Source organism: Engystomops pustulosus, chromosome 1 (assembly GCF_040894005.1).
Source record: "Engystomops pustulosus chromosome 1, aEngPut4.maternal, whole genome shotgun sequence".
Classification (NCBI taxonomy): domain Eukaryota; kingdom Metazoa; phylum Chordata; class Amphibia; order Anura; family Leptodactylidae; genus Engystomops; species Engystomops pustulosus.
In genome coordinates this window covers 37,358,174-37,383,436 of record NC_092411.1, presented here as the reverse complement: position 1 = coordinate 37,383,436, position 25,263 = coordinate 37,358,174, and the positions used below count along the sequence as shown (strand labels likewise).

At 39.7% G+C, this 25,263-nt stretch overlaps 1 protein-coding gene across 1 annotated transcript in view; it reads left to right on the top strand.

The window, feature by feature from the left end:
- The window catches only part of SV2C (synaptic vesicle glycoprotein 2C), a 96,887-nt gene that overhangs the window by 43,817 nt on the left and 27,807 nt on the right, over positions 1-25,263 (top strand). Inside the window, exons 3-4 of the mRNA XM_072138184.1 lie at positions 6,337-6,517; positions 11,638-11,789. Coding sequence (XP_071994285.1) covers positions 6,337-6,517; positions 11,638-11,789 — 333 coding nt within the window. The remainder of the gene's footprint in view (positions 1-6,336; positions 6,518-11,637; positions 11,790-25,263) is intronic.

The following is a 25,263-nucleotide window of genomic DNA, read 5'->3' as shown; positions in this document are numbered from 1 at the left end:
TTGAAAGGCGCTAAGAAATGATTTATGTGGTCGAGCAGAGAACTGTCTAATACATTAGTACATCTCCCCTACTGTTTCCGATTCAGAAGACACAAATTACCCTGGTCCTGAATATTCTCAAGGTCTATAAAGAGTTAATTGTTATCCTCCTCCTATTATAGATCTGCAGTACACAGACTTCTGAAAGCCATTTCGTTTTCAGAAAAACAACCTACTATCTTGTCTCTTTTTTTATATGTAAACTTTACAAAGCTTTTTTAGTTCTGCTAAACTAAGAAGTTTGTGTTCTGTAATGTTACCCTAAATGTCTTTGTTAAAAGAATTTTTGAAGTCGAATTTGACAGCGGATGTGGGTTGTGTAATTACTGCACTTGCCAAGTCGCTGAATTCCCTGCTCGATTGTTATTGTCACAGTACAGCCTACACCTTGTCACATCGTTCTATGTACATAATACACTCTCTGCGACTAAGTGCTTCATCAAAAACTTACTGCGGAAAGAGTTCAAATATTCATTTATTCTGCTGCGCTTGAGTTTTGTTTACAGTCTGACTCAACTTGCTCTATCCTAAATGTTGAATAATATTACGAGAGAATGGGATGGGGGGGGGGTGGAGGTCAGATGTCTTGTAAATTATTAATAGGAATATATTTTTGGCTATATATGTCCCTTAGACTTAATTGGATATAGAAAGGATAATATTCTGATGTCTCATTCTCCAATTCTACATAATGATGAGTTACTAATCCTGTCTTACATTTTTAAACTAGATTTTTAGTATAGGTTTACACAAAATTTAACAATGATTGATGCTAGATAATGAATTTGGTGTAATGCTAGACTGTGTAGTCCATGATTATAAGTATTTGCTCACTATGATGCACAATCTTGCATCGTAAGCCGCTACCCTGATTCTCTCCCCATTAAGCCCAACTTCTTTTTAAGCCAAGGTTAAAAAGTGTCTAAGATACATAATAAATGTGCTACACTGGGGCAGATTAAAGTAGAATTCTGTCACATTTAGCTGAATAAATCCCCTACAATTAAAATGGCTATAAGTTGTTTTATAGCCAAACGTTAAATTTGACCCAACATATGTTCCTTATGATTGGAATCATCCATTTTTATTTAACTGAAGAGTGAGACTAAGTATCTAATAAGTGCTGTAATTTTGCCCATTTTCTAAAATGTATCACAAACTAAGAATTAAAGATACTAAACATTTCTTTAACACTTATGCCCACATCACCATTAAACCCTACAGTTATGTATGATGACTTTAGTATACCTACAAAATAGGGGCATAGAAGAAGCGCTCAATAAAGACAAGTCAATTTAATGTACAGGCGGTCCCCTACTTAAGAACACTCGACTTACATACGACCCCTAGTTACAAACGGACCTCTGGATATTGGTAATTTATTGTACTTTAGTCCTAGGCTACAATAATCAGCTGTAACAGTTATTAGAGGTGTCTGTAATGAAGCTTTAGTGTTAATATTGATTCTTATGACAACCCAACATTTTTTTAATCCAATTGTCACAGAGACCAACAAAAAGTTCTGTCTGGGATTACAATATAAAATATACAGTTCCGACTTACATACAAATTCAACTTAAGAACAAACCTACAGACCCTATCTTGTATGTAACCCGGGGACTGCCTGTATTAGAACAGCGATTTAGGACAATGAACTATGGGGCTGATTTATATTAGTCTGACGCACCTTTTTTGGTTGCATTTTAGTGACTTTTTCATAGCGTTGGGGTATTTGCGCAATGTTTTGCACCTTTCCAGCAGTTTGCCGGAGTTGGCCATAGAGCAGTGCTCCTGGTTTGTGTTTCTCCTGCTTCCAAATAATTGTGCAATAACGCCAGTCCTGGCCATGCATACCAATGCTTAGGAAACGCAATAGTATGATTTGCGCAACAAAATTGCATCTTTTTTTCAAACTTGCGTCTAATAAGACTTTAAAAAAAAATCAGTATTTGACAAACGACAAAGACAAATGAGGTGCAAAAAATAGACTCAAAAAGGCACAAAAAGAGTGCAGAGAAGGGGGAAATAAGATAAATGACTCCCTATATCTTGTCTGTGATACAGAAACTAAGCTACAGCTCAGGTCTCCTCCTCATAGTATGCACGCTTAAATGTGTTTGACAGCTTTAAACCACCCTTAATCCCGTCACATTTGTGTAATATTTTTGCTTATGTATTATGAGTGCAGATACCTGTCCTTATACTGAAACCAGAGTATAGGCAGTCCCATACAAGTTACATACAAGATAGGTTCCATAGGTTTGTTCTTAAGTTTAATTTGTATGTAAGTTGAAACTGTATATTTTGTAATTGTAGCTCCAGACAACAAAAATTTGCCCCAGTGACAATTGGAGTTTCAACATTTTTTGCTGTAATGGGACCAAGGATTATCAATAAATCTTCATTACAGACACCTTACAGCTGATTATTGCAGTCTGGGACTAAAGTCACATCCGGAGAGCTTCACCAGAGGTCACAGTGGGCAGAGAGGTCCATCTTTAACTAGTGGTTGTCTGTAAGTCGGGTGTCCTTAAGTCGGGGACCGCCTGTTTTTATATCTTATTTTATACTGTTAGGATCATGACACCTGCTGTTCATTCATGATTTGCCTGCATTATTTCAGTGATGTGTTTTGAAACCAGACGACTTTCACGACTCAATCCAGTCAGTTTCTAGCTTTGTTTTTGTAAGTGAATATATAATGGAGAGACATAAACCATGTCTTCAAGGATTCTTAATCATTGTCTCTGGGAAGAAAGTCTAGTATTAGCCACAGTATTATTATTAGGTCAGATTTAGAAGAGGCAGTCCTCGACCTAAGAACACCCGATTTACATACGACCCTAGTAACAGACGGACCTCTCTGCCCACTGTGACGTCTGGTGAAGCTCTCTGGATACTGGTTTCCCCGAAGGCTGCATTGATCAACAGGAAGGTGTCTGCAATGAAGTTTATTTGATGAACCTTGTTCCTTTGTCAACCCAAAATTTTCAAAATCAAATTGTCACATGACCAAAAAATACTTTGTCTAGAGTTTTACTTACAAAATATACCTTACATACAAATTCAACTTAAAGGGAGCCTGTCATCCGAAATGAAAAGAAAAGAAACCACTACCAGTCTGTTGTCAAGCAGCTTGCAGATGATGGGGCAGATTTACTTACCCAGTCCTGTCGCGATCCCCGAGGTGCGTTCTCCGACGAGGATGAAGTCCGGCGCAATTCTTCAAGATCGTGCAGCTGATTTCCTGCATCTGCCGCTTCCCCGCTGAGGTCCGCCGGATTTCACCTCCTTCTTCCCGGTGTATGTAAGTGCATTATCTTGCGACACAATTTGAATTGTAAATCCCGCGCTTAGTCCAAATCAGTCGGGTTGTCCGTCGGCCACGGCCCCCGATTTGTTTCGCACGCAAGTCGACGCAATTGCGCCAAAATCCGTAATACTGAAGTTACACTTTCCCTCTGCTAAAACGTTTGCTTCACTTTAATTGATAGCCGTGCATCCAGGAAAATCCTCTCTGCCTCCCTGACTTTATACATCCAACTTACATCTCACTTCAAAGTTAATTTTCTGGATGATTCCTTTCAAGAACCAAAATAAAGAACCTATCCTCTGCGTAACCCAAGGACTGCCTGTAGTTTTATCTTATTAGTAAGGACTGGAGATGTGAAGGATATCACAACTGGGAAAGTAGTGAAGAAACTTGACAAGAGATGTAGTATTAGTTCAATGATCGTCTGGCAGTGACTGCAATTTGTAGAGAAAAAGGCATTTAATAAAAGAACACAAAATAAAATGTCACCAATAACGCTGCGATGAGGAATTGAACTGTGGGAGGGGGCCCAGCTACTACAAGGCCCGGTTCTTCATGCAAATATTATTAGTGCACTAGATGGTGTTCGTGAAGACTAAGCTGTACAGCTCATTTAATACAGTCGCTGTTCCGCCGGTTCACTCTTCTGTTCATATGTATTCTCCTTATCACAGCAAACAGCTGCGAGCAGGAAGCTTCTCTTGTGACAGTACAATCTATTACTCCTGATGACATCCGCAGCCATACCTCTGTTACTAAAGACTCAGCCAACAGATCATTGCAAGTACAGAGTAAACATTTGATGATATTACCCTGGCTAAAGATTCACTATTTGCTATAACACCTGAAAGTGTAAAATTGGAATAAATAAGGTCGTTTAATGTAAGAATTTTAGAGACAAGATTTGATACCAGCACTTTGATTGGTTTTGCACTCAGACACTTCTGAAGAATCTCCCCCAGAACTTATCTTATATTTTCCCCATAGATGTTTAATAAAAATTAAGCTGAGCTCTGATTGGTTTCCATGGTCAGTTAGAACAGTTTTACCGAAGGTCTTGTGATATATCTCCCCCAATGTTTTCCTTTAAAAGGGGTATTCCCACCTCAGCTACTACAGTTAATTTAATCCCTTACCCCCTCAAAAATATTTCTTCAATGCATTATTTTTTAGAAAAATTACCTTTATTCCCATAACAGTGTAAATGGGGGTTACTTGCCCCCTAGTAACGGCCCTCTGTTATCACTAGATGCGGCCACCGCCGCTCTTCAGCAGGCGCTTATAATGAGGCTACTCTGAATCTGCTGGGAGTGTGTGAATGCGCATAGACAGCAGTCCTGGTGGATCAAGCCTTACCGCGGGACAGCTGTGTACTGCAGCAAGCCAGCACTACTAGATGAAGAGAACTTACTAGTGCCGGCTTGCTGCAGTACACAGCTGTCCCAAGGTAAGGCTTGATCGACCAAGACTGCTGTGAAGCTACTGCGCATGCCCGGCAGACATCCTGATCGAGCAAGGTATATGTGAACTGCGCATGCGATAGCTACGCGTGTTCACATACTTCCGGCAGGTTCAGTGAAGCCTCATTTACACTGTAATGGGAATAAAGGTAATTTTCACGACATGTGATGTGGACATGTGACCAGCGGCCATCTTCTTTCCTGTTTCTGCTCCATGGAGAGGAAATCAACGGATTGATTAAAGGTCCAGTAGCACTTCAATTCTCCATTACATCTCCACAGCATTTTTCTGCTAAAAGGAGCAAAATTTTAAATAACAACTAATAACATATTAGCTTATATTTTAAGTACCCATTTGTATAAGAACTATGCTGATTCCTGGAATACCCCTTTAAGTTTTGCATTTCGGGCAGTCAATACATTCTCAGTTGTGTATATAAGCCCATAAAAATGGAAATTGGTAGTACATAACCCCTAGGCTGCTGTATGTAGTTCGATATGATGCACCCAAAAACTTATCCATACTGGGCCTAGTTACATTCCTGGTTCATTTTTGGATGATTTTTTTTAACTGAAACATGGGAATATTTGTCAGAAGAACATGTATGGAAGGAGTCTGCCTGTATGTAATGCTGCCTGTACATGACCGGCATTAGTTATGTCCAAACAGTAGCACAAGGTGCCAGCCTTCATCGGGCAACAGGTAGGGGTACACATGGGGCCTTCTGTGTTCCTTTGGTCTTCCTAGCCAGTCCACCATTTTTCACTCTGATGTATATATAAGATCCAGATAAAATTGTGAATGTGAATATTGTCAGTTGGGATGGCAGGAACATACATTTATTTATTATTGACACTAAAAGCATTTTCATAATCAGGGGCACAGAAGTGGGATTTTTGAATTAGGGGACATATTAAGATTTTTTAAAATTAAAATTGGAATAATATTCTAATAATATATTATATGTAAATAGTACCATAAAAATACAACTCTTCTGTAAAAAAATAAGCCCTTATAATGTATCTGTTAGAATTTGACAATGAAAAAAGACAAGGTAGAGTATAAAGACCAAATAATAAAAATCTTAAGGGAAAATATATTCTGTTTCGGTGGGTGCAGGGCACCTTGTAATTAAAAGTCTTGAGCTGTAGGATGGAAACCTTCCAAGCACTATGGGAGATCAATTTTGGCTATATGACTGATTAATTTTATCAACCACGAGTGATACTTAGAATTGATTGTGGTTGGCACCACAGAGGATAATAGAGGATGACAAGGATGGAACGATGGGAGTCCGTGCAATCAACAGTGAAAACGGCAAAATAAAATGCGGACTGTAAGAAGGGACAATCCAGGCTAAAGATATTCATCATTATATGTGTTATATGCAGGAATCATGGATCACATGTTCGAGGAAGCATCATGTACTCTATGCTATGTTTATGTGTTACTAGCTGGACAGCCAGCCATTACTGCCTTGTTCTATGCTCAATGGTAACGGTCAATGTCCTTGTTTCTTGCAGGCAGTATAGTGTATCTGGGAATGATGGCTGGAGCGTTCTTCTGGGGAGGCCTAGCAGATAAAGTGGGACGGAAGCAATCTCTCCTGATTTGCATGTCAGTCAATGGATTTTTCGCCTTTCTTTCTTCCTTTGTCCAAGGATATGGATTATTTCTACTCTGCCGATTACTTTCTGGATTTGGGTAAAACAAGATTTTTTTTTTATTTATTTAAATGTTTTGAAACTTTTTTTGAAAATGTTTTGAATTTTTAAACTTATCAGGATGGAAAAAAGTTATCAAAAAGTTTTACTAAAGAAAAATTCTCGCATCACCATTTATTAATGGTTTAAATATGTGTTTAGATTGTTTTTATTCTGTGGCCACAAATTTATATATAAAAAAGCTCACCTTAATCAAGGGTTTTAATACAGCACACAGATACACACACCCAGAGAAAATGAATGTTGTACCGGCTAACCCCTAGGCTAGAATGAGCTAATTTACATAAAATTTTTTGGACCTATTTCACTGGTGGGGGATGATACTTAGGGTTAGATATTTTGGATGTCTTTATACATTTTCCACTGACGCCTCTATTTGTGGGATTCCAGTATTCTAAAAAATACTTTTTATTGATGTCCTGTTTTCAAGTTTTGGAGGTGGGGAGCTGCAGTCATACAAAAGAGAATTCCTGATGGAATAGAGCAGGTGAGAGAGAGACAGGGGGTTTGTGTTACTGGTCTCTGCTATATCCACTGCTATATCCAGTGGGGGTTGAGAGTGACGCTGGCTGTGTGAAGACAAATCAACCATACTCCTCACCCTTCCCTCAAGAATTCTCTTTAGCCAGGTTTGCAGTTTCAGTGAGGAGGGAGAGGTAGCGTGATGTTATACTGCAGCTCCCTGCCTCCATGATTGGAACAGAGGACATCAATACAAGTGTTTTAGAAGGATGCTGGCTTTAATTTCATGGATAGTGCATCAGTGGAAGGGTCCATCTGCGGGGACGTACATGCGGCCGCAAATTTGCGGCCGTATGTACGTCCCCATAAACGGCAATAGCGGCGCAGACACGGTGCCACACATGTGTGGCCCCGATCCGGGCCGCACACCGCAAAAAGAAAGAGCATGCTCTATCTTTCGGCGTGTGTGCGGCCGTGTCCCGCTATTCTTTATGGAGGGAGGAGGGGTCACCTCCTCCTCCACTCCAGCACACGACGGTATGCCCGCACGGCGGTCATACCGCATGTGAATGGACCCAAACATATATAAAGATAACGATATATAAAAAATACTGGGGCAAATTTACTTACCTGGTCCTGTCGCGATCCCCGACTCAGACGGTCCGACGAAGATGAAGTCCGGTGTGATTCACGTAGCTCGTGCGCCCGAGTTCCTACATGTGTCGCTTCCCCGCCGAGTTCACCTTCATCTTCCCGGTGCTTGTAAGTGTGTGTCTTGCAACACAATTCAAAATGTGTAGTCTGAATCCGACGGGTTGTCCGGCGGCCCGCCCCCCAATTTGTGTTGCATGCAAGCCGGCGCCGATGTGCCAAAATCCGCTGTTAAATGCGGCTCAAAACGGAAATAGTTGGGAAACCCAACGAAAATGTGCTCCACGGACCCTTAGTACATGAGCCCCATTGTGTTGTGGGGAGGTGTTGCTGCTGACAGCTTCTCCTTAGAACCACTGTAGAACAGCTGGAAGCAGATGGCTCTATGCTCTGTTCCGCAGAAAGTTGCTGTTGTGTGTTGCCTAGCCTCTATAAAAATTTTATCCTGAAATAAATTGAGGTCAATATTTTGATACCTTAGGTTTGCACCACATAACAGGTGGTCTTCCCTTAACTGCAGTCCACCTATTCTGCAACCAACCTACTACTGGTTGAAAAAGTTGCCTGAGTCCATTACTCCTGCAACTACCACTTCATTTGGACTACATGTTGGGGCAACGACAAGTCTGTTACTGTTAGCCTTCAGCGAGGTAACCATATAGAGTAAGTGGAGCACACTACATTACCATACAGCCAATAAATCCCCATTGAATGGGCACTGCTCACTAATGAATATATTGATGACTGACTTCCTAAGGAAGGATATTGATCCTATGTGGTTTTAATTAAATGGAGTCATTGATGTGATTTGTCGATTGTGAAGTATGTGATAGTTTAGGGATGACAATAAATCTACACCGGGGATAATGTTTCTACATAATTCAATAGCTGCTTATTTTTAGATGTTTGTCCCTTTGGGTTGTATTCCAGCATAGCTCTACACTGCAGTGAAAAGAAATAACATTTTATCAGTGTTGTGCAAGTGATTTGGTGTATGGTCAATAGTAGAGGCTACTCGCATGTTACTATCAATCGATTTACACATTAAACCTAATAACACTCCCACTAATGGATCACTGAGTCTATGAATACATCAAATAGAGCAGGAATATTTTCTCTTGTAGTATGTTTATTTAAAAACCCCTCCGCCCAAGAGATTATACCAGATGTGTAACACTATGTAAAAAACTATTTCCCCCCAGGGGATCAATAAAGTTGAATTGTATTGTATTGTTAGGTATCAGCAGCATTTTGTGCTATTTCTTACTATAAAATACACTGTAGATCAAAATCCCTAAAAGGTCTGTGTGTACTCATATTGGAATATATTTGTATGTATTTTAAGCTTTCTGTACATCAAGTAGTGGAGGGGGGAGTATGAAGCGGGCTCACAGGCCGAGCCCTCTTCATACTCAATGGGGCAGATTTATCAAGCTGTCTGAAAGTCAGAATATTTCTAGTTGCCCATGGCAACCAATCACAGCTCCCCTTTAAAATATTCATGAGCACTGGTAAAATGAAAGCTGAACTGTGTTTGGTTGCCATGGGCAACTAGAAATATTCTTACTTTCAGACAGCTTGATAAATCTGCCCCAATGTGTGTTTGCTGCACAATTTAGCAAACACCCGTCGCTAACACCCGCAATCCTTGAACGCTGCTGGCAAAGCGTGGGCGCCGCCATCTTGGCTTTTATTGTCGTTTTATATACATATTTTGCTGCACATTGTACAGCATAATATGTATATAAGATATATGTGATGCATATATTCTGTACCTGTGATGTGTATATGTTGTATGTGTGTATATATGCTCTGTATATGGCACTGTATTGCACTTTGTATATGGCACTGTATTGTGTTTATATGCTCTATATGTTTGAAAAATGATTGTAGCTTGCAATTGTGAATATACAAATATGTGATTTTCTTAAGTGGGAAGGGACCCCATTCCAAAGCCTGCTATCAGGCCCTACATCTCCTAGTTACACCCCTGTCTCTTCATACAGTGTGTTCAAGGGCATTTGGACTGAAAGCCTACTCTGCAGTGACCAAACCTCTCATTAGCAGAAATACTCCAGGAAAGTTCCCAGTGTATAGCTCTCAGTCCTTTGGGCCGACCCTAGAACTATACAGACATGGGCACATTTGCTTCATGTGTACATAGTATATGTCTATGTACATATGAAGCAATTGTGCCCATCTTATGTATAGCTGTAGAGTAGCCCTGGAACGATTTCCTTAGTAAGGTCCAAAGAGTCTCAGTACAAGGCTGCTCCCATCATATATATGGCCTCTTTTGTTGATAGGGGGTTGACTGAATGAGACAACCCCTTTAAACGTGTATTATACTATTTCCAACTTTGGTCAACTTGGTTGGGTGCTGCACCTATCACATTTCAAAGTGACAATCTCATAGAGGAACTTGGACAACATCAAATCTATTACAGAGGATTGTGGGTAAAATACCTGGCAACGATCAATGCGATCGTCTAGAATTTGTCAAAAAACTTCATGGCTCTTATAGCTCACAGAAAAAAATTGCTCTTAAAATAATTAATAAAAATAATAGCTGTCACGTAATATTGGATCTTCCTTATGATTTACGTTGTGGAGATCTATTTGATATGTCTGTCAGCTTGGCAAATATCAATTTTTCATGTTTAAGATAATGGGAATTTGGACAGGTGATAAATAACACAGAATTCAAAGTCAATATCAATCTACCAACATGTGAATTATTTTCAAAATGGTTTAAAGGGAACCTGTCATCAATGCTGTCACCTATAAACTAAACATATTGTCTTGTGAGTTCAGTGACTTCATCATACGTTTAGCTTTCTTAGGAAAATATGTGGCCTGAATGCAAATAAATTTTTATATTTAAACATAAATGCAGCAGGCAGGCTTGTTTTTCAGACCAAACACTGCACAGATCCCTCCAGTCTCGATCGGCCACTACCCTGGTTGCCCGTCTCCTTCCTAATACAGTTTAAAATAGTCACCCTCATCCACAAAGCTCTGTTAAATGCTGCATCTCCCTATCTGTCCTCTTATATCTCAGTCTATCGTCCGACCTGATTTGCCAGTGATCTTAGATTATTCTTTTCCTCAATGCAAACCTCCCACTCACATCTTCAGGACTTCTCCCGAGCTGCACCAATCTCTGGAATGCCCTACCCCACACTATCAGACTTATATCAAACCTCCAAAGTTTCAAATGTGCTCTTAAAAACCACCTCTTTAGGCAAGTCTATCCCACTTGCTAACTGCATGAAACTTCACCTCTCTCTTGACTTACCCATCCTGTGACCTCCTCCATCTGTTATGCGGCAAACACAAGATACCAAACTCCGGGCTTCTCTGCAGTCACTTTGACCTTGGATTCTGTATATAAGATGGCAGCCGACTGGTTCAAGCTGCATAATTTTTATTTATTAGATTCTGTTCCCTTATAAAGAATGGCTGGACCATTATACAAGCTCTTATACCTCTTGTGTCAGCCCCTCATCCTCATAGACTGTAAGTTCTTAGGGCCCTCAGTCCTATTGTTCCATATGTTTTTAATTCCTATGATTTGTAGTGTTCTACGGAATATGATGGCTCTATATAAATTAACATAATATTAAGATTATAATACAGATTATTATTATTATCTAGAAGTATTTTGGTGCACCATGTGTGGCCATGATGCCCAATGCATCCTTTCTTTCCCAGTTTCGTAGGGGGAGCACTGTAATTGAAGGCGAGCGGGAGACACTAAGAGAAACTGGAGAAGAAAATGTGCACTCTACATTTTGGCCACTCCCATGGTGCACCAAACTCTTCTTTGGCACACGGATGAAAATTACGATGTATCTCCATTTAGACTCTAAATTCAGCACAGATCACTCCTAATCACTCTTCCAAGTGGCGCTACGACTGGCCTGTTAAATATACAAGGTGATTGAGTCCAACCAAAATTGACATATATGTTGATCATTTTTACAGGATCGGTGGAGCCCTTCCAACGGCATTTTCCTACTTTTCGGAAGTCCTTGCAAGGGAAAAACGAGGAGAACATCTCAGCTGGTTGTGTATGTTTTGGATGATTGGAGGAATCTATGCTTCAGCCATGGCGTGGGCCATAATTCCACATTATGGTAAGAATAGTCATGTGCCAAAAGTGAAACATCATGATTTCTACTAGAATGTCCCAAAAATTGGCATTTTATATTTGGCTTTGATGGTAATTTTTATATAATTGCTTGATTACTAGTTGACATTGCTGCTGTATATATAGATGTTTATTAGGAGCTCTGCTCTATTAGATTACCCCAAATATAAAAAAAAACTTGGGTGTGCTTTGGGTGTGTCATCAGAGCTCCACTGAGCTTCGGGGGCTCATTTGAATAAGGTTAAAGTACATTTTCTAGTAAAGTAAAGTACAAGAGCAGAAATCCTAATGAACATATATTTCTATTCCCGCTGCTCAGATCTACCCAGCAGTGTTAATAGTTCATAAAGCCGAAATCTAATGATATATTTCCTTTAATTAAAAAACCTACAAAATGTCTACAGTTCTGTGTTCATAATATAGTAAAATTTCTTTGATTTTGCATCTATAGGACACGATAGTGTTGTTCGCGCTATGAGTTCATTCTGATTTAGAATCATATTTTAGTGCTGGTTTTATATGGTGAAAAACTGGATGTTTGCCCAGGGATCCTCATTAGGCTTTATTAAGACAGTCATAATGCATTGTGTTATATAGACAATATTACAGCCACAGACCCCTATGAGAGCTATTAGTTTGGGTCATTAGGCCTGTGTTTGGGAGGGGATATGAAGCAGTAATACAGCCTTACAATATATGGTGCAAACATAAACAACCAGAACAGAAAAAAATTGAGTATTTTTTAATTTTATATGGAGATTTTATAAAAAAAATTAAAATACAGGCTGTCCCCTACTTAAGAACAACCGACTTACAGATGACCCCTAGTTAAAGACGGACCTTTCTGCCCCAGTGACCTCTGGTGAAGATCTCTGGATGTTACTATAGTCCCAGACTGCGATGATCAGCTGTAAAGTGATGAAGCTTTATTGATAATCCTTGGTTCCATTACAACAAAAAGTTTGAAACTCCAATTGTCACTGGGGCAAAAAAATATTTTTGTCTGGATCTACAATTATAAAATATACAGTTTCCACTTACATACAAATTCAACTTAAGAACAAACCTATGGAACCTATCTTGTACGTAATCCGGGGACTGCCTGTAAATCAGGAAAACGACTTTAGCCCATAGTGTGCATCAGTCGTGCAGAGCCCTGGAGGTATTATGTATATTGGATTTGCAGTATTTGCTTTTCACGTTCTAGACTTAGTTACTCTGCTCAGCAAAATTGCTCACGCAACATAATTCTTTTTTTCATATCGCATAAAACCGATCTGATATGTAAACTTTAATACAACTTTCATGCCTTCTGATGATTCTTATTTTCATGACTTTATGCTCAATTTAATTTACCCAGTTGCAAAAATGCCACTGGTAGCCTTCAGGAAGCAAAATTAATGGAAAAGCTCCAAATGTCTCCTCGCAAAAAAGGTAATAAGAAACTTAAACGTCCAGATTGTTAAGCCCAAAGTGAAATGAAAAAATGTTGGGCAGATGTTTTATTAAAAGGAAAAAAAAAAAATAACATTCTGGAAAACGCGTTCAGAAGATGCTTATCAAAAAATGTGGAGCGAATGTGAACAGCATGAAAATAATATTGTACATGTGTTTACTGTCTGATCTATAGCTCCTGCTGGGAATGAAATCCGTGAGGTTTCCAGGCACTGTATATATTACACCATCACTGCAGCTCCAATGTCTTTTTTTCGTGTATTTTTAGCTTTTAATAAGTTGTAGAAATTTTTTTTTTCCCCAGTATGAAATTATTACTACTCATATGTCTATCCATAGGTAAGGTCACCAATCTAAGATTGTGGGGGTCCAACACTTGGGCGTCGATACACATCAATAGAGAATGGAGCTGGAAGTCTGGCTCCTTTCTCTGTATAGTGGCTGGAACCAGAAACTGCACTGAACCTCATGTACTTGACTGATAGTGGGGTCCATAGTGGAGGTCCACTTCCGCATTCATAGAATTAGCCTGAAAAGTCTAAACTGTCAGTGCACCATAAACATTTCCTATGTCATACAGATTAATCATTTCTTTTCCCTTACCCTCATAACCCCCCTCTGCATCCTCCCCATCCGACTGGTGGAGAAAAAGAATAAAATACAGATACAGACAGTCCCCGGCTTACATACAAGATAGGGTCCGGAGGTTTGTTCTTAAGTTGAATTTGTATGTAAGTCGAACCTGTAAATTTTTTAATTGTAGATCCAGACGAAAAAAATTTTGGACCCAGTGACAATTGGGGTTTAAACATTTTTTATTGTAATGGGACCAAGGATTATCAATAAAGCTTCATTACAGACACCTTACAGCTGATTATTGCAGTCTGGGACTATAGTAAAGCATTCAGAGAGCTGCACTAGAGGTCAGAGGGGTCTGTCTGTAACTATGGGTTGTCTGTAAGTCGGGTGTCCTTAAGTAGGGGACCGCCTGTATATATCATTACCATTTTGCCCAGATTTTCCTCCACATAATCCTACCCTTTGGCCCCTGTTTGGTACACCAGATCCTCTCATTTTGTTTTTTTTGTTAGTTAGTCTCAGCCATTGGATTTTGTTAGGTCTCTCCCTGCTACCCCATTTTCTGTCAATACAAATACATCCAACATGCAGGGCCCTACCCATAACACTAAAGTGACTTCGGTCCTGAAGATTTTCCTCTATAACACCTAGGATAGCTGTTTTGAATTTATGGAATAATATTAATTTTTAACAACATGAGATATTTGATCGAATATGTCTTCCCAAAAAAACAAAAATATTAGAGCATCTCCATATGACATGTAGAATACATGCACCGGAGTCCTTACATCTATAGCAAACAGACTCAAACCTGATCTCCGTTCTGTATAACCAGAGTATAATAAATCATATGCATGATGTTATGTTGAATTAATTTAGAATTCCATCCAACAGAACAATTTGTAATATTACCATAAACTCCCTTTCAAATAATATGTGAACCAACCCCTTTAAGACAGCCATAAGCAATAAATGCCCATCCACAGTGCATAGAACAGCTGTCGTGTGGGACCAGGTGGGACTTGTATTGTATGGGAGAGTGAATAAAGTATAACACAAGATGCTCTGAGGTGCTCCCGAAATGTAGCCGGGGCAACCCCAGGCTGATAAGCATAGTTTTAATAACTCCATTGCAAAATATAGAGTTAATATAAAAGAAGTCCTGTGGAGCAACCTCTTAGTAGGACATGTCCACCATGAGTAAAACTGTCCTTTAAAGGAAACCTACCATTGGAAATCTAGAGTTTATCTAATATGTAAATGTTTTAGAGAGGCTACTTGGGCGTGGAGTAGCCTCTCCATGGAGAGGGATTAAAACGTTTTTCCATGCCCCAGCAGCCTCTCCTGTCCCTGCCTACCAAGAGGCACCAGAAAATAGAAAAAAGTCCAGCTCACCTACTACTGTAGAGTGCCAGACAAGGCACGGATAACCCCTCTGTGAGGGCCGTGGCAAACTGTGCGAGGTAAGGAAATTCCAGATCCAGCCATGTCAAGGGCAACTCAAACTTTATTGTGGCATATCATTAAAATCCATACGTGTCAACGGCCAACGCGTTTCAAACGGAAGCACCGATCTTAGTCATGGTTTCTGTTTGAAATGCGTTGACCGTTGACACGTATGGATTTTAATGATATGCCACAATAAAGTTCGAGTTGCGCTTGACACGGCTGGATCTGGAATTTCCTTTCCTCGCACAGTTTACCAAGAGGCACCGACTTCTAGAGCTTTGTTCATGCACAGTGGCTCCAGCGTCAATGCGGACACTAGCGGCGATGGGCGTGTGCATGTCCAGCACTGAAGCCGGGGGTCCCTGCGCATGCGGGTAGGCAGGAACAGCAGAGGCTATTGGGGCGGGGAGTAGCTTTTGCTCCCACTCAACAAGAGGTTACTTGACACTCCAGTAGCCTCTCCAAAAATTTGCATATCAGATGGATTGTTATAGGTTATGCAAGCATAGTTTAGGGCTCAGGTTAGTAAAGGGAACCTACCATCAGATCTACCTTAATAGGTAGATTACTGATGGTAGGTCTACTTTAAAGATATTGATGACTTACAGAACTGGCAACTGGATTCAGCTGGTGCCAGAACTTACACAAAGAGCAGAGGAAGGAGCTCAGCTCCATTCTCTGCGTAGTGGCCAAGCTGGGTACTGCAGAATTGCTCCGATTCAAGTGTATGGAGGATAAACTGCAGTAGCACTATACAGTTTCTTTAATTTAGAAAGTATATATTTGCCCAATATTGCGCACTGTATTACAAAAAAAATATTACATTTAGTGACTGAGAAGGCTGTAGATGTTCTCTGCTTGGAAATAATTGAATTCTTTGTCTTTTTAAAGAAACTATGCAGTGCTGGCGCAGCTATATGCTGAATCAATACCATCTCTAGAGTGTTATTACCGAAGTGGCTCCTCTGTATGAAATCATTCAGGCATGATATGGTTTGTTGCACAGAGCTCAGGACTCAAAGCCTTTTCCCATCTCTGCAGCGACTTGAGTGCCCATCCAAGGGTTTCTAGAATACAATACTGAGCTTCCATTAGTAACAATGTTTTCTTCAAGGCACGCGGGTTTATTTGTTACACGTGATTTGGATGGATAAGAATGAATAGTGTCCTGGAAGGAAATAATACACTCTTCTCCAAGCTATTTTACTCTATATAGTATTTGCTGTATATAAAACAGCCACCAAAAAAAACATCATTATAAGCAAGCTTTGCAGGTTAATGGGGTTAGTGGAAGGCATCCAAGATACACAGTCTGCTTCATATTATGTATATAAAAGTAATATATATAATGTCAAATTATATATCTAAATATAATATACAGGCGGTCCCCTACTTAAGGACACCCGACTTACAGACAACCCATAGTTACAGACAGACCCCTCTGCCCACTGTGACCTCTGGGGAAGCTCTCTGGATGCTTTAAAATAGTCCCAGATTGCAATAATCAGCTTAAAATTGTCTGCAATGAAGCTTTATTGATAATTCTTGGTCCTATTACAGCAAAAAAATTTGAAACTCCAATTGTCACTGGGGCAAAAAAAAAAATTGTCGGGAACTACAATGATAAAATATACAGTTTCGACTTACATACAAATTCAACTTAAGAACAAACCTACAGTCCCTATCTTGTATGTAACCCGGGGACTGCCTGTATATATAATGCTTAACAATGCGTTAGTAAAGGTAATTCAAGGGAATCTGTCAGCATTTTTGACAATACAAGGCTGCAGACAATAATCGGTATTGGCAATTAAGCTCTGTATCACCCTACTTTAGTAGCAGTAGGACTGTAGAAAATGTCCAACTACAATAATAGAATATAACTAATTTTTCACAGTCCTGCTGCTACTTACAACACACACAACGGTATGGTTACACAGATGTCCACGGCTGCTACCTAACATTGTCTATAGCTCTGTATGGTCAAAACTGCTGACAGAATCCTTTTAAGGTGAATTAGTTGGAGCCCCAAGGGATCAACTACAGGGTGTAATTTGACTTTCAGCCTGAGAAGACCCAAGGGACTCAATCTCACAAAAGGAGACCATAACTGTAAAATTTAGATGGTTTGTTCTGTTATAGATTTTGTATTGCAAATTAAGTAGTTTCAATCGGTGACCCCATTACCAATATGTTGCATATAAACTTCAGACAAAGAGAACTTATAGCATGGGAGAAGTAAGAAGTCAAGACTATTGTGTTAAAATTTTGGCCTCTTATAATAAAAAAAATGTAAAAATATTAGTCCTATTAAATAACATCTGTTACAGGTAAGTTTAACTCCTTCACAACCACCCATCGTAAATACACGCTGAGCAGGGTCATGAAGGGGAGAATGGAGGGGGCTCAAGGATGGAGCCCTCTCTATACATGGTGGATGTCAGCTGTATTACACAGCTGACACGTTCCGGGGAACTGCTGCAGTCAGTGCTGGCACCAATTGCGGCAGTTAACCTCTTAGGGTTTGAGCACCGCCACCATAAAATCACGGTCGGTGCCCTCTGTGACATCATTGGAGGGTGGCGATCACTGCAATGACAGCTGGGAGGCTACATTCACACGAATGTATACCGGCGGATGACCCCTCCCCTCTCCATAGCTATGCATGGCGCACGGATCCATAACACAGGGAAGATAGGTCATGTCCTATCTTTTCACCGTGTATGAAGCGGTACGGTGCAATATAACAAGGGCATGGCCATGAAAGTATATAAATTCACTTTAGAGCTATGCTTGCAGTTTAATCGTCAAAAAAAGAGAAATGTTCCCTTTAATGGAGGAAGAGATTGTTTTTATATTTTTTCCCAGAAAGCATTGCTTTCCGGTCTCCTTAACCAGCTGGGTCTCCATAAGAAGAAGTATCCCCAGAAGACTATACGATTTAGTAAACAATGCGTAAGAAAATGAGAAGAAAATCAGCTTTACATAATGAGAGTTCTCACATTGTCAAAAATGTAGGTTGCAAAGTATAAGAGCCAATGAAAGTCTAATTTCTATGAAAAAGCTAGCTTGGCAAACATTTGAGAGCAGCGTTATATAATCTGACACATGATAAGAAGGGAGCAATGATCTTTCTGAAGCCTTTAATAAAATCACACAGTATAAAGGGTTTATCGGATTAATAATGTTTCCAGGCTGGTGCCTTGCCACACTTGTATTGTCCCCCCGCTGCAGATTTTGGATACAACCCAGAAAATGTTGGTACAGTAAAATAAAAGATAATGACCTCTTACTTTTATCTTTACTTGTGTTGTAACAAAGTTTTGCTGTACAAAGTGCACTTTTTTCTGGTTTGAGGTATCCTACTCTTTAATGCTTTTTTTTTTATTTCACTTTATTTTCACTTGGTTCTTAAATCCAGAAATAGGTCAGGTTAAAGAGACCCTCTCACCACCTCCACTAATTCCAGATATTTGAATGCACTGATTCTGGGCCAGTTCATAACCCGTCACCAGATTTTACCCCATTAAACGAACTAGCCCCCTCAGGTAGGGTATGAAATGTCCTTTCTAGAATTCCCTTGTTTATGTGAAATCTCACCTGTTATGCTATAAAAACATCTCCAAAGTCATGAGAGAATGAGCAGATAAGAGTCATATTTTGCCTGAGGTGAGTAACTTTTATAGCCTGAAGGCAGAACCTCTAAAATTCTATCCTCACTTCTATAGGAAGTAAAACCATGTTTCTAGTGTCATAACAAAGATAACAATCTCATCTTAGTGTTCTCTGAGCTACAATACTTGCTGTTAAAAATAATGCCAGGTAGAAGTGCCAGGTAGAAGTAAAGATCCAGTGCCTGCCTATTTCTTTCTTTCTATTGGACATCTACCAATAGAATAAATGATGGCAAACCAAGCACACCTACATGCAGGAGTGTGCCCTCTGGCAGGATCGGCTCTTCTTTTAGCGTCTTATGCCCTTGTTTTTACAAAAAAAGTTACAAAAATTATGCCTGAGGGGCTCCAAGCTCCATAGACATTTTTGGAGCCTGGAGTTCCTCAGGCTCATTTGCATAATTTTTAAAACCTTTGCTTCATAAAAACAAGGGCTTAAGAAGCTAAATGAAAAGCCAATCCTGACAAAGGAGCCACACACCTGCATGTACGTGTGCTTGGTTTGCAATCCTTCATCTTGGTGGTAGATGTCCTTTAAAGCATAACTGTAAAGCTTATAAAGTTATTTCTATAGCTGCAAGAGCTGTAAACTAATTTTTTTCCAATATATTTTCCAATTCATTACCTTATTGCAGCTGTTTCTCTGCTTATCCTCTGTTATCATCCCGTATCAGCACTGTCAGCCTGGCATTCTGGTTGCTAAGAAAGCTTTGTAGAATGAAACAGGAAAGGAGATGCAGTCTATGGAGTGAGGGTCACAGAAGTGTAAGGGGAGCACTAATCTGATCTCTGCTCAGTAAATACAGTAAACAGCTTTTTCATGTTTGCTCTGTCCTGTCTAGCGTCTGCTCACATGTTCCCACACACAGTCCTCCGCCTCCCCCTGCAGATGATTAATTTAACAAAGAATCTATTACAAACCATAAGTCTTTCTTGCACACCACCAACTTCTCTGGAGGCTTTGACAAGACTATAGTCGGGTCAGTGAAGAGAAGGGGTTAGGATAAGCACAGCAGTTTTATACATAGGATAAAGGCTATTTATTTGTGTGTTATGTCTTCAGTTCTCTGCACTCCCCACCTTCCACTGCTAGGGAAGAGAGGAGAGTGATAACATCTATTGAATGTTCTGGCTGACAAATCCATCATAGCAGGAAGTGTGCATCGTAGTCATAAGGCTTTAATAGGTCTATCTAAGGGTATTATAGGTCTATCTGTGTAACAGTGCATAGTTTTATATGTGTGTGTAATAATCTGTGTGCTAGATCTGCTAGCCCTAGAGAGGAGAGCTCAGCATTATGGGAAGTGAGGGAAGCTGCTCTGGTGTCAGTGCCCTTAGCTGAAGTCCCAATCAGGAAGTGCCTGTCCACTTCAGGAGAATAGAGGGCTGATAGATATGCCAGGTTGTATCTTAGGCTAGAAATAAGCTAGCGGTATGACATAGGTATCATTGGAATTGTTGTCAAAAGGCTCTCCCCAGCTGTGCTAAAATAATTTTTTTAAAGAATACAAAAAGATAAAGTTGATGGTGAAAATTCTTCTTTAAATGTGTATTATGATAGATTTACATTATATACTTTAAGCTACTTACAAATCCTTACTAGGAAGCTGTACAATAATTTGGTCTCTACGTCTACCTTTGGTGCAGATTATTCTACTTTTTTTTCAGAAAAGTGTAAAGAAAAGCGACAGAGCAATCAGTAAGAAGTCGGGTTGACACTGACTTTCATGTTATCTCTACTAAAACTTTATGCTCAATAATATAGTTCTTCTCCAAAATAGCTTGAAAATATATTAGTTTTTGTATTGCCATTTACTGAAAGCCATATCTGTTTTATTTTTCCATCAATGGGTTTCAGAGAGTTTATTTATGGGGTGAGCTGACCAGAAAACATCAATTCTGACATAATTTATTTTCCAAGGCTCTCTTCATGTTGGTATTTAGCTGTTTTTTAACAATACCAAAATGAAAATTTTTTATACATCGTTAATGTGTTATTTCATCTTTTATTATATTATTAAACTCTTTATTTATTTTTTCCTTGAATTTTCCTAATTGTAATGTGGTGACTAGGGACTGAAAAACGGACAAGACAGAGGGCCCTATTTCTGAAGCCACCAATCTTGCCCTACCTACTTAAACCACTCTAGGTGGTGGCCAGTAACTGGTCAACAATCCCTTCCATCACCAAAGTGCAAAACACGAAGACAAAGACAAGATAGTAGAAATAGATTAGATTAGTCACCAGGGCCAGGTCACAACAAAAAGAGCAAACAAAGGACAAAATCATAAAATGGTATAAACAAAGGCAAACAATGATCAGATCAACAGTAAAGTATGGTTCAACTAGTAAGAACTCTATCGTTAGCACCATAGAAAGAGTGGGAAGGAATCTCAGAGACCCAACACTCAACCCTGCTTCACCTGGCCATGTGCTCCCCTAGGTTATAGCCTGAATAAGAATACGTTCATGTGCAAAGGGCCTAATATTGGACTTGTACACTGATATAATACTGTAATACATTTATACTTAAGGTTTGTTTATAAGGGATCTGGCTACGGTCCTGCTTTCAGGTATTCCTAACTCTACCAAGACAATGACAACGTATTTTTGGAAGGATTAAATAAGAAGACCAAATAGCAGGTTTGGGGGATTTGATTAGGCTTTCAACTTTCAGGACAACCAATAGGGATCATTTCAAATGCCTTAGATACCTTGGTTTACCATTGACCGTGGCATCTAAAGATGTTAAATGTCCTTTAGTTTAAAAATCTTTGAATGGTATGGACCGCAATAATTCACAATTTGTATGAATATGTAATATGTTCACTCAGTTTTCCTTTGTATGGTGTTACTTGAGAAAATCCTTCAGGCCACAATAATATGAGAAACTGGGTCTGTACAGCCTAACAATTAAAACATGATATTTTTAGCCGTAGTGAATCTATCATTCGTGTTCCAAAGCCATGCCTCATGTCATCTCACGTCTACATTACCTTCTCTATCTACCTCAAGCTCATCTGCATAATCACATTGCATAAGAGGCTTTGTGTGAAGATTTATAAGTGACATTGCGTGGGCTGAACTATAATAATCACCCGCGTTCAATGCATTGTATCGTAAAAGACTCATCCGAGTGTTTGTATCCTCTTGAAAATAATAACTGTGCATCCCACGATTTTTTTATTTCCTTTTATTTTCTGTTCTTAACTATTTTCGTGCAGGATATGTGTATAACTGCCTCTTAGCTGATACAAGGACAAATATCCTAATAGTGAAGACAATAGGACTTATTTACTAAGGGTTGCGCTACTCACGTTTGTCGGACTGTTCACCTTTTTCAGGGCTAAAACGGCTTGCACAGGTATTTAAAATGTGTCTGCGCTGGGATTTTGGTGCACGCGATTGGTTTTTGGCACAGCTGCGCCGGCTTCCATGCGACACAAATTAGGGGCCGTGACGTCGGTTGATCCGACTGATTCGGACTGAGCGCGGGATTTAACTTTTAAATTGTGTTGTAGGCCCAAGCACTTACATGCACCACTAAAAAGAGGATGAAGTCTGTAAGACCTGAGTGGGCAAGCGACACATGCAGGATATCAGGTGCACAATCTTAGTGAAACGCGGCACAGTGGATTATAGTCGGAGAACTCCTGCGGCCGGATATGTAAATGTGCCCCCCCTATCCCTGTACAAGGTTTAAAGAGACTATACAGATGAATCCCTTAGACTCTGCTGCTCAGTTTAGCCTCAGACAGTAGGTGTTCTCCTTATGGAGTTTGCCAATTAAGGCCACCTTAAAGACATGTGGAGACTTAAAGCCATAGATGCCCCTCTAGGGAATTCTGGGAAGTATGCAAATAGAACACCTACTGTCTGACCCTAGTTGTCAATAGCCCCTCACACAGTCAATCCAGTTCCCTACACTGTACTATGGAGACCCAACCAGGTCGAAACATTGCTGTCTACAGTTGAGAGTCTGTTCCTTATGGAATAGATATACAGGTTTGGCTTAATCCCACACCATATTTTTAGACTTCTTGTAGCTCATGCTTGGCGTTAAGGGGGCTGCCTTATAAGGTAGCAAAAGGAGGTATTGTTTTCCATTTAACACCTTGGAAAACGTATATTTGCATACTGCTCAGTTTAGCCTGCAGCTAGAAGGTCCACTTCTACTGTTATCATAAAATGCAGCTACCAATGTGTTATGAGGTTAACCTTCCAGACAAATAGTACCATGCAAACATTTTTTGGGCACAGTCACACAGTTTTGAAAGGAATTCAGCAGAGGAGTTTTTCCAAACATTTTGGTGAACTAACCACCAAGGCTTCTTTAATTCCTTCATGTAATCCCAGACCGATTCAATGATTTGAGATCCGGATTCTGTGGAGACGTTCACGTGTAGGACATTTTGTAGATCTTGGCTGTATGTTTGGAGTAGCTTGTCCTGCTGCAGAATACATTTTTTAATACTACTATTAACACTTCTATTTTTAAAGGCATTGCTACTGTACTTTACAGCAATTTTTCCACACTGGCCTAAAACGTTTGCACAGAACTGTATGGAGTTGCGGACATATAGTTGCAGTATGGTTCCATCATCCATCTTTTTTTGTTGTCTGCACCATTTTAAAGCTATGTACAAAGTAACAAGGGAAGATTCCTGAGGATGAGGCTACATGTAATTATATCAAAGACATAATACAGTATATAGTCAACCACTTTCATCAGTCAGATGGTTTAATTAAGTTTTTCCTTTTACTTTTCAAGATATTTGGCTTGTGTTCTCTATTCTGTTTTGACTGCTGGACAGAATGGGCTCTTTGTGACTCATATCTGATTTATAAGCTCAGGTCAGGTCATTCCTTTTGTTAGTAGACACTTCTAGCATTCATGGTACTTTGCTTTGATACCTGCTCTCCTTGAGCCTTTGATAGATGTTGTCCTTTAATCTTATTAGCTGTATGTTCTCTCTGTATTTGTGTTGCTTTGTCCTTATTTGGCCTCAATCACCTCTATTTTTGCTCTGATATTTTGCGGGGACCCTTGGCAAGCTTTTATAAAAACTAATACAGAAAGTATGAAATAATAGAGAAATATACCAATATGTACCATATATACCATACCATATATACAATACCAATAAACTTGGTAAAAGAGGCACAACGAAGCAGCACTCCAAAAAAAAAGTGAAGGTTTATTCAACCGTGGTATAGAAAAACGACCCAGCCTCTGGACAAGATCCTCCTGTCTCACTGTGCTGCTCCAAACACTGATTTGTACAATACCAATGTATACATATACCATATATACTCAAGTGCATATGGTATAAAGAAATAAGACATGCACATATAAGTAGGACCCATTTAATGTCTTTAAAGTCCTTTTTGACAATTGTTGTCTTCATAGCTAAGCGTGCCAATACACAATGCAATGAAAATTGGCTAATAAACCATTAGCAGTATGTTGTCAAGCAGATTAAAGGAAATCAACCATTATATTCAGTATACTCATATATTCAGTGTGTTTAACACCTTCCAGATGATGTTTCTTTAATGTGCGCTGGCATCATCCAGAAAAGCAACTTGTGGAAAGTGAGATGTAAATTGGTTGTATGAAGTCATGGCAACCAATCAGAGCTCAGCTTTCATTTTCCCACAGATGTTTATAAAATGAAAGCTGAGCTCTGATTGGTTTCCATGGGCATCTCAAACAGTTTTACCTCAGACACTTCTGATAAATCTCCCCCATACATGTGACAGTTACTATTTCCCAGTACTTCAGTTTTACCTTTAGGTTCTCAGTGCACCAAAGATGTGATCTTAGCGGGCACACCCCTTGCCACTTTTTTATTTACACATTGGGGCTCATCCTTGCATTCTTCAGACTTTGCACCTTTTTCAGGGATTGCATGGCTTGTCTGCGCTGGTATTGCGGCCATGCGACACAAATTGGGGGCCGGGCCGTCAGACGATCCAACTGATTCAGACTGAGCGCGGGATTTAACTTTCAAATTGTGTCACAAGCCCAAGCACTTACATGCACCACAAAATAGAAGGCGAACTCTGTGGGACCTGAGCGGGGAAGCGACACATGCAGGATATCGGGCACACGATCTTAGTGAATCGCGGCAGAGTGCATTATCGTCAGACAATGCCCTTTCAGTGCACTACAGAGGGAATGTAAGTAAATGAGCCCCATTATTGTTGCACAGTCAATGTTTGACAATAATCATATGTCACAAGGGTTCGAAAAAAGTTGCAGTGGTGAAGGCGTTAAGCAGAATATAGAAGGTAGACAT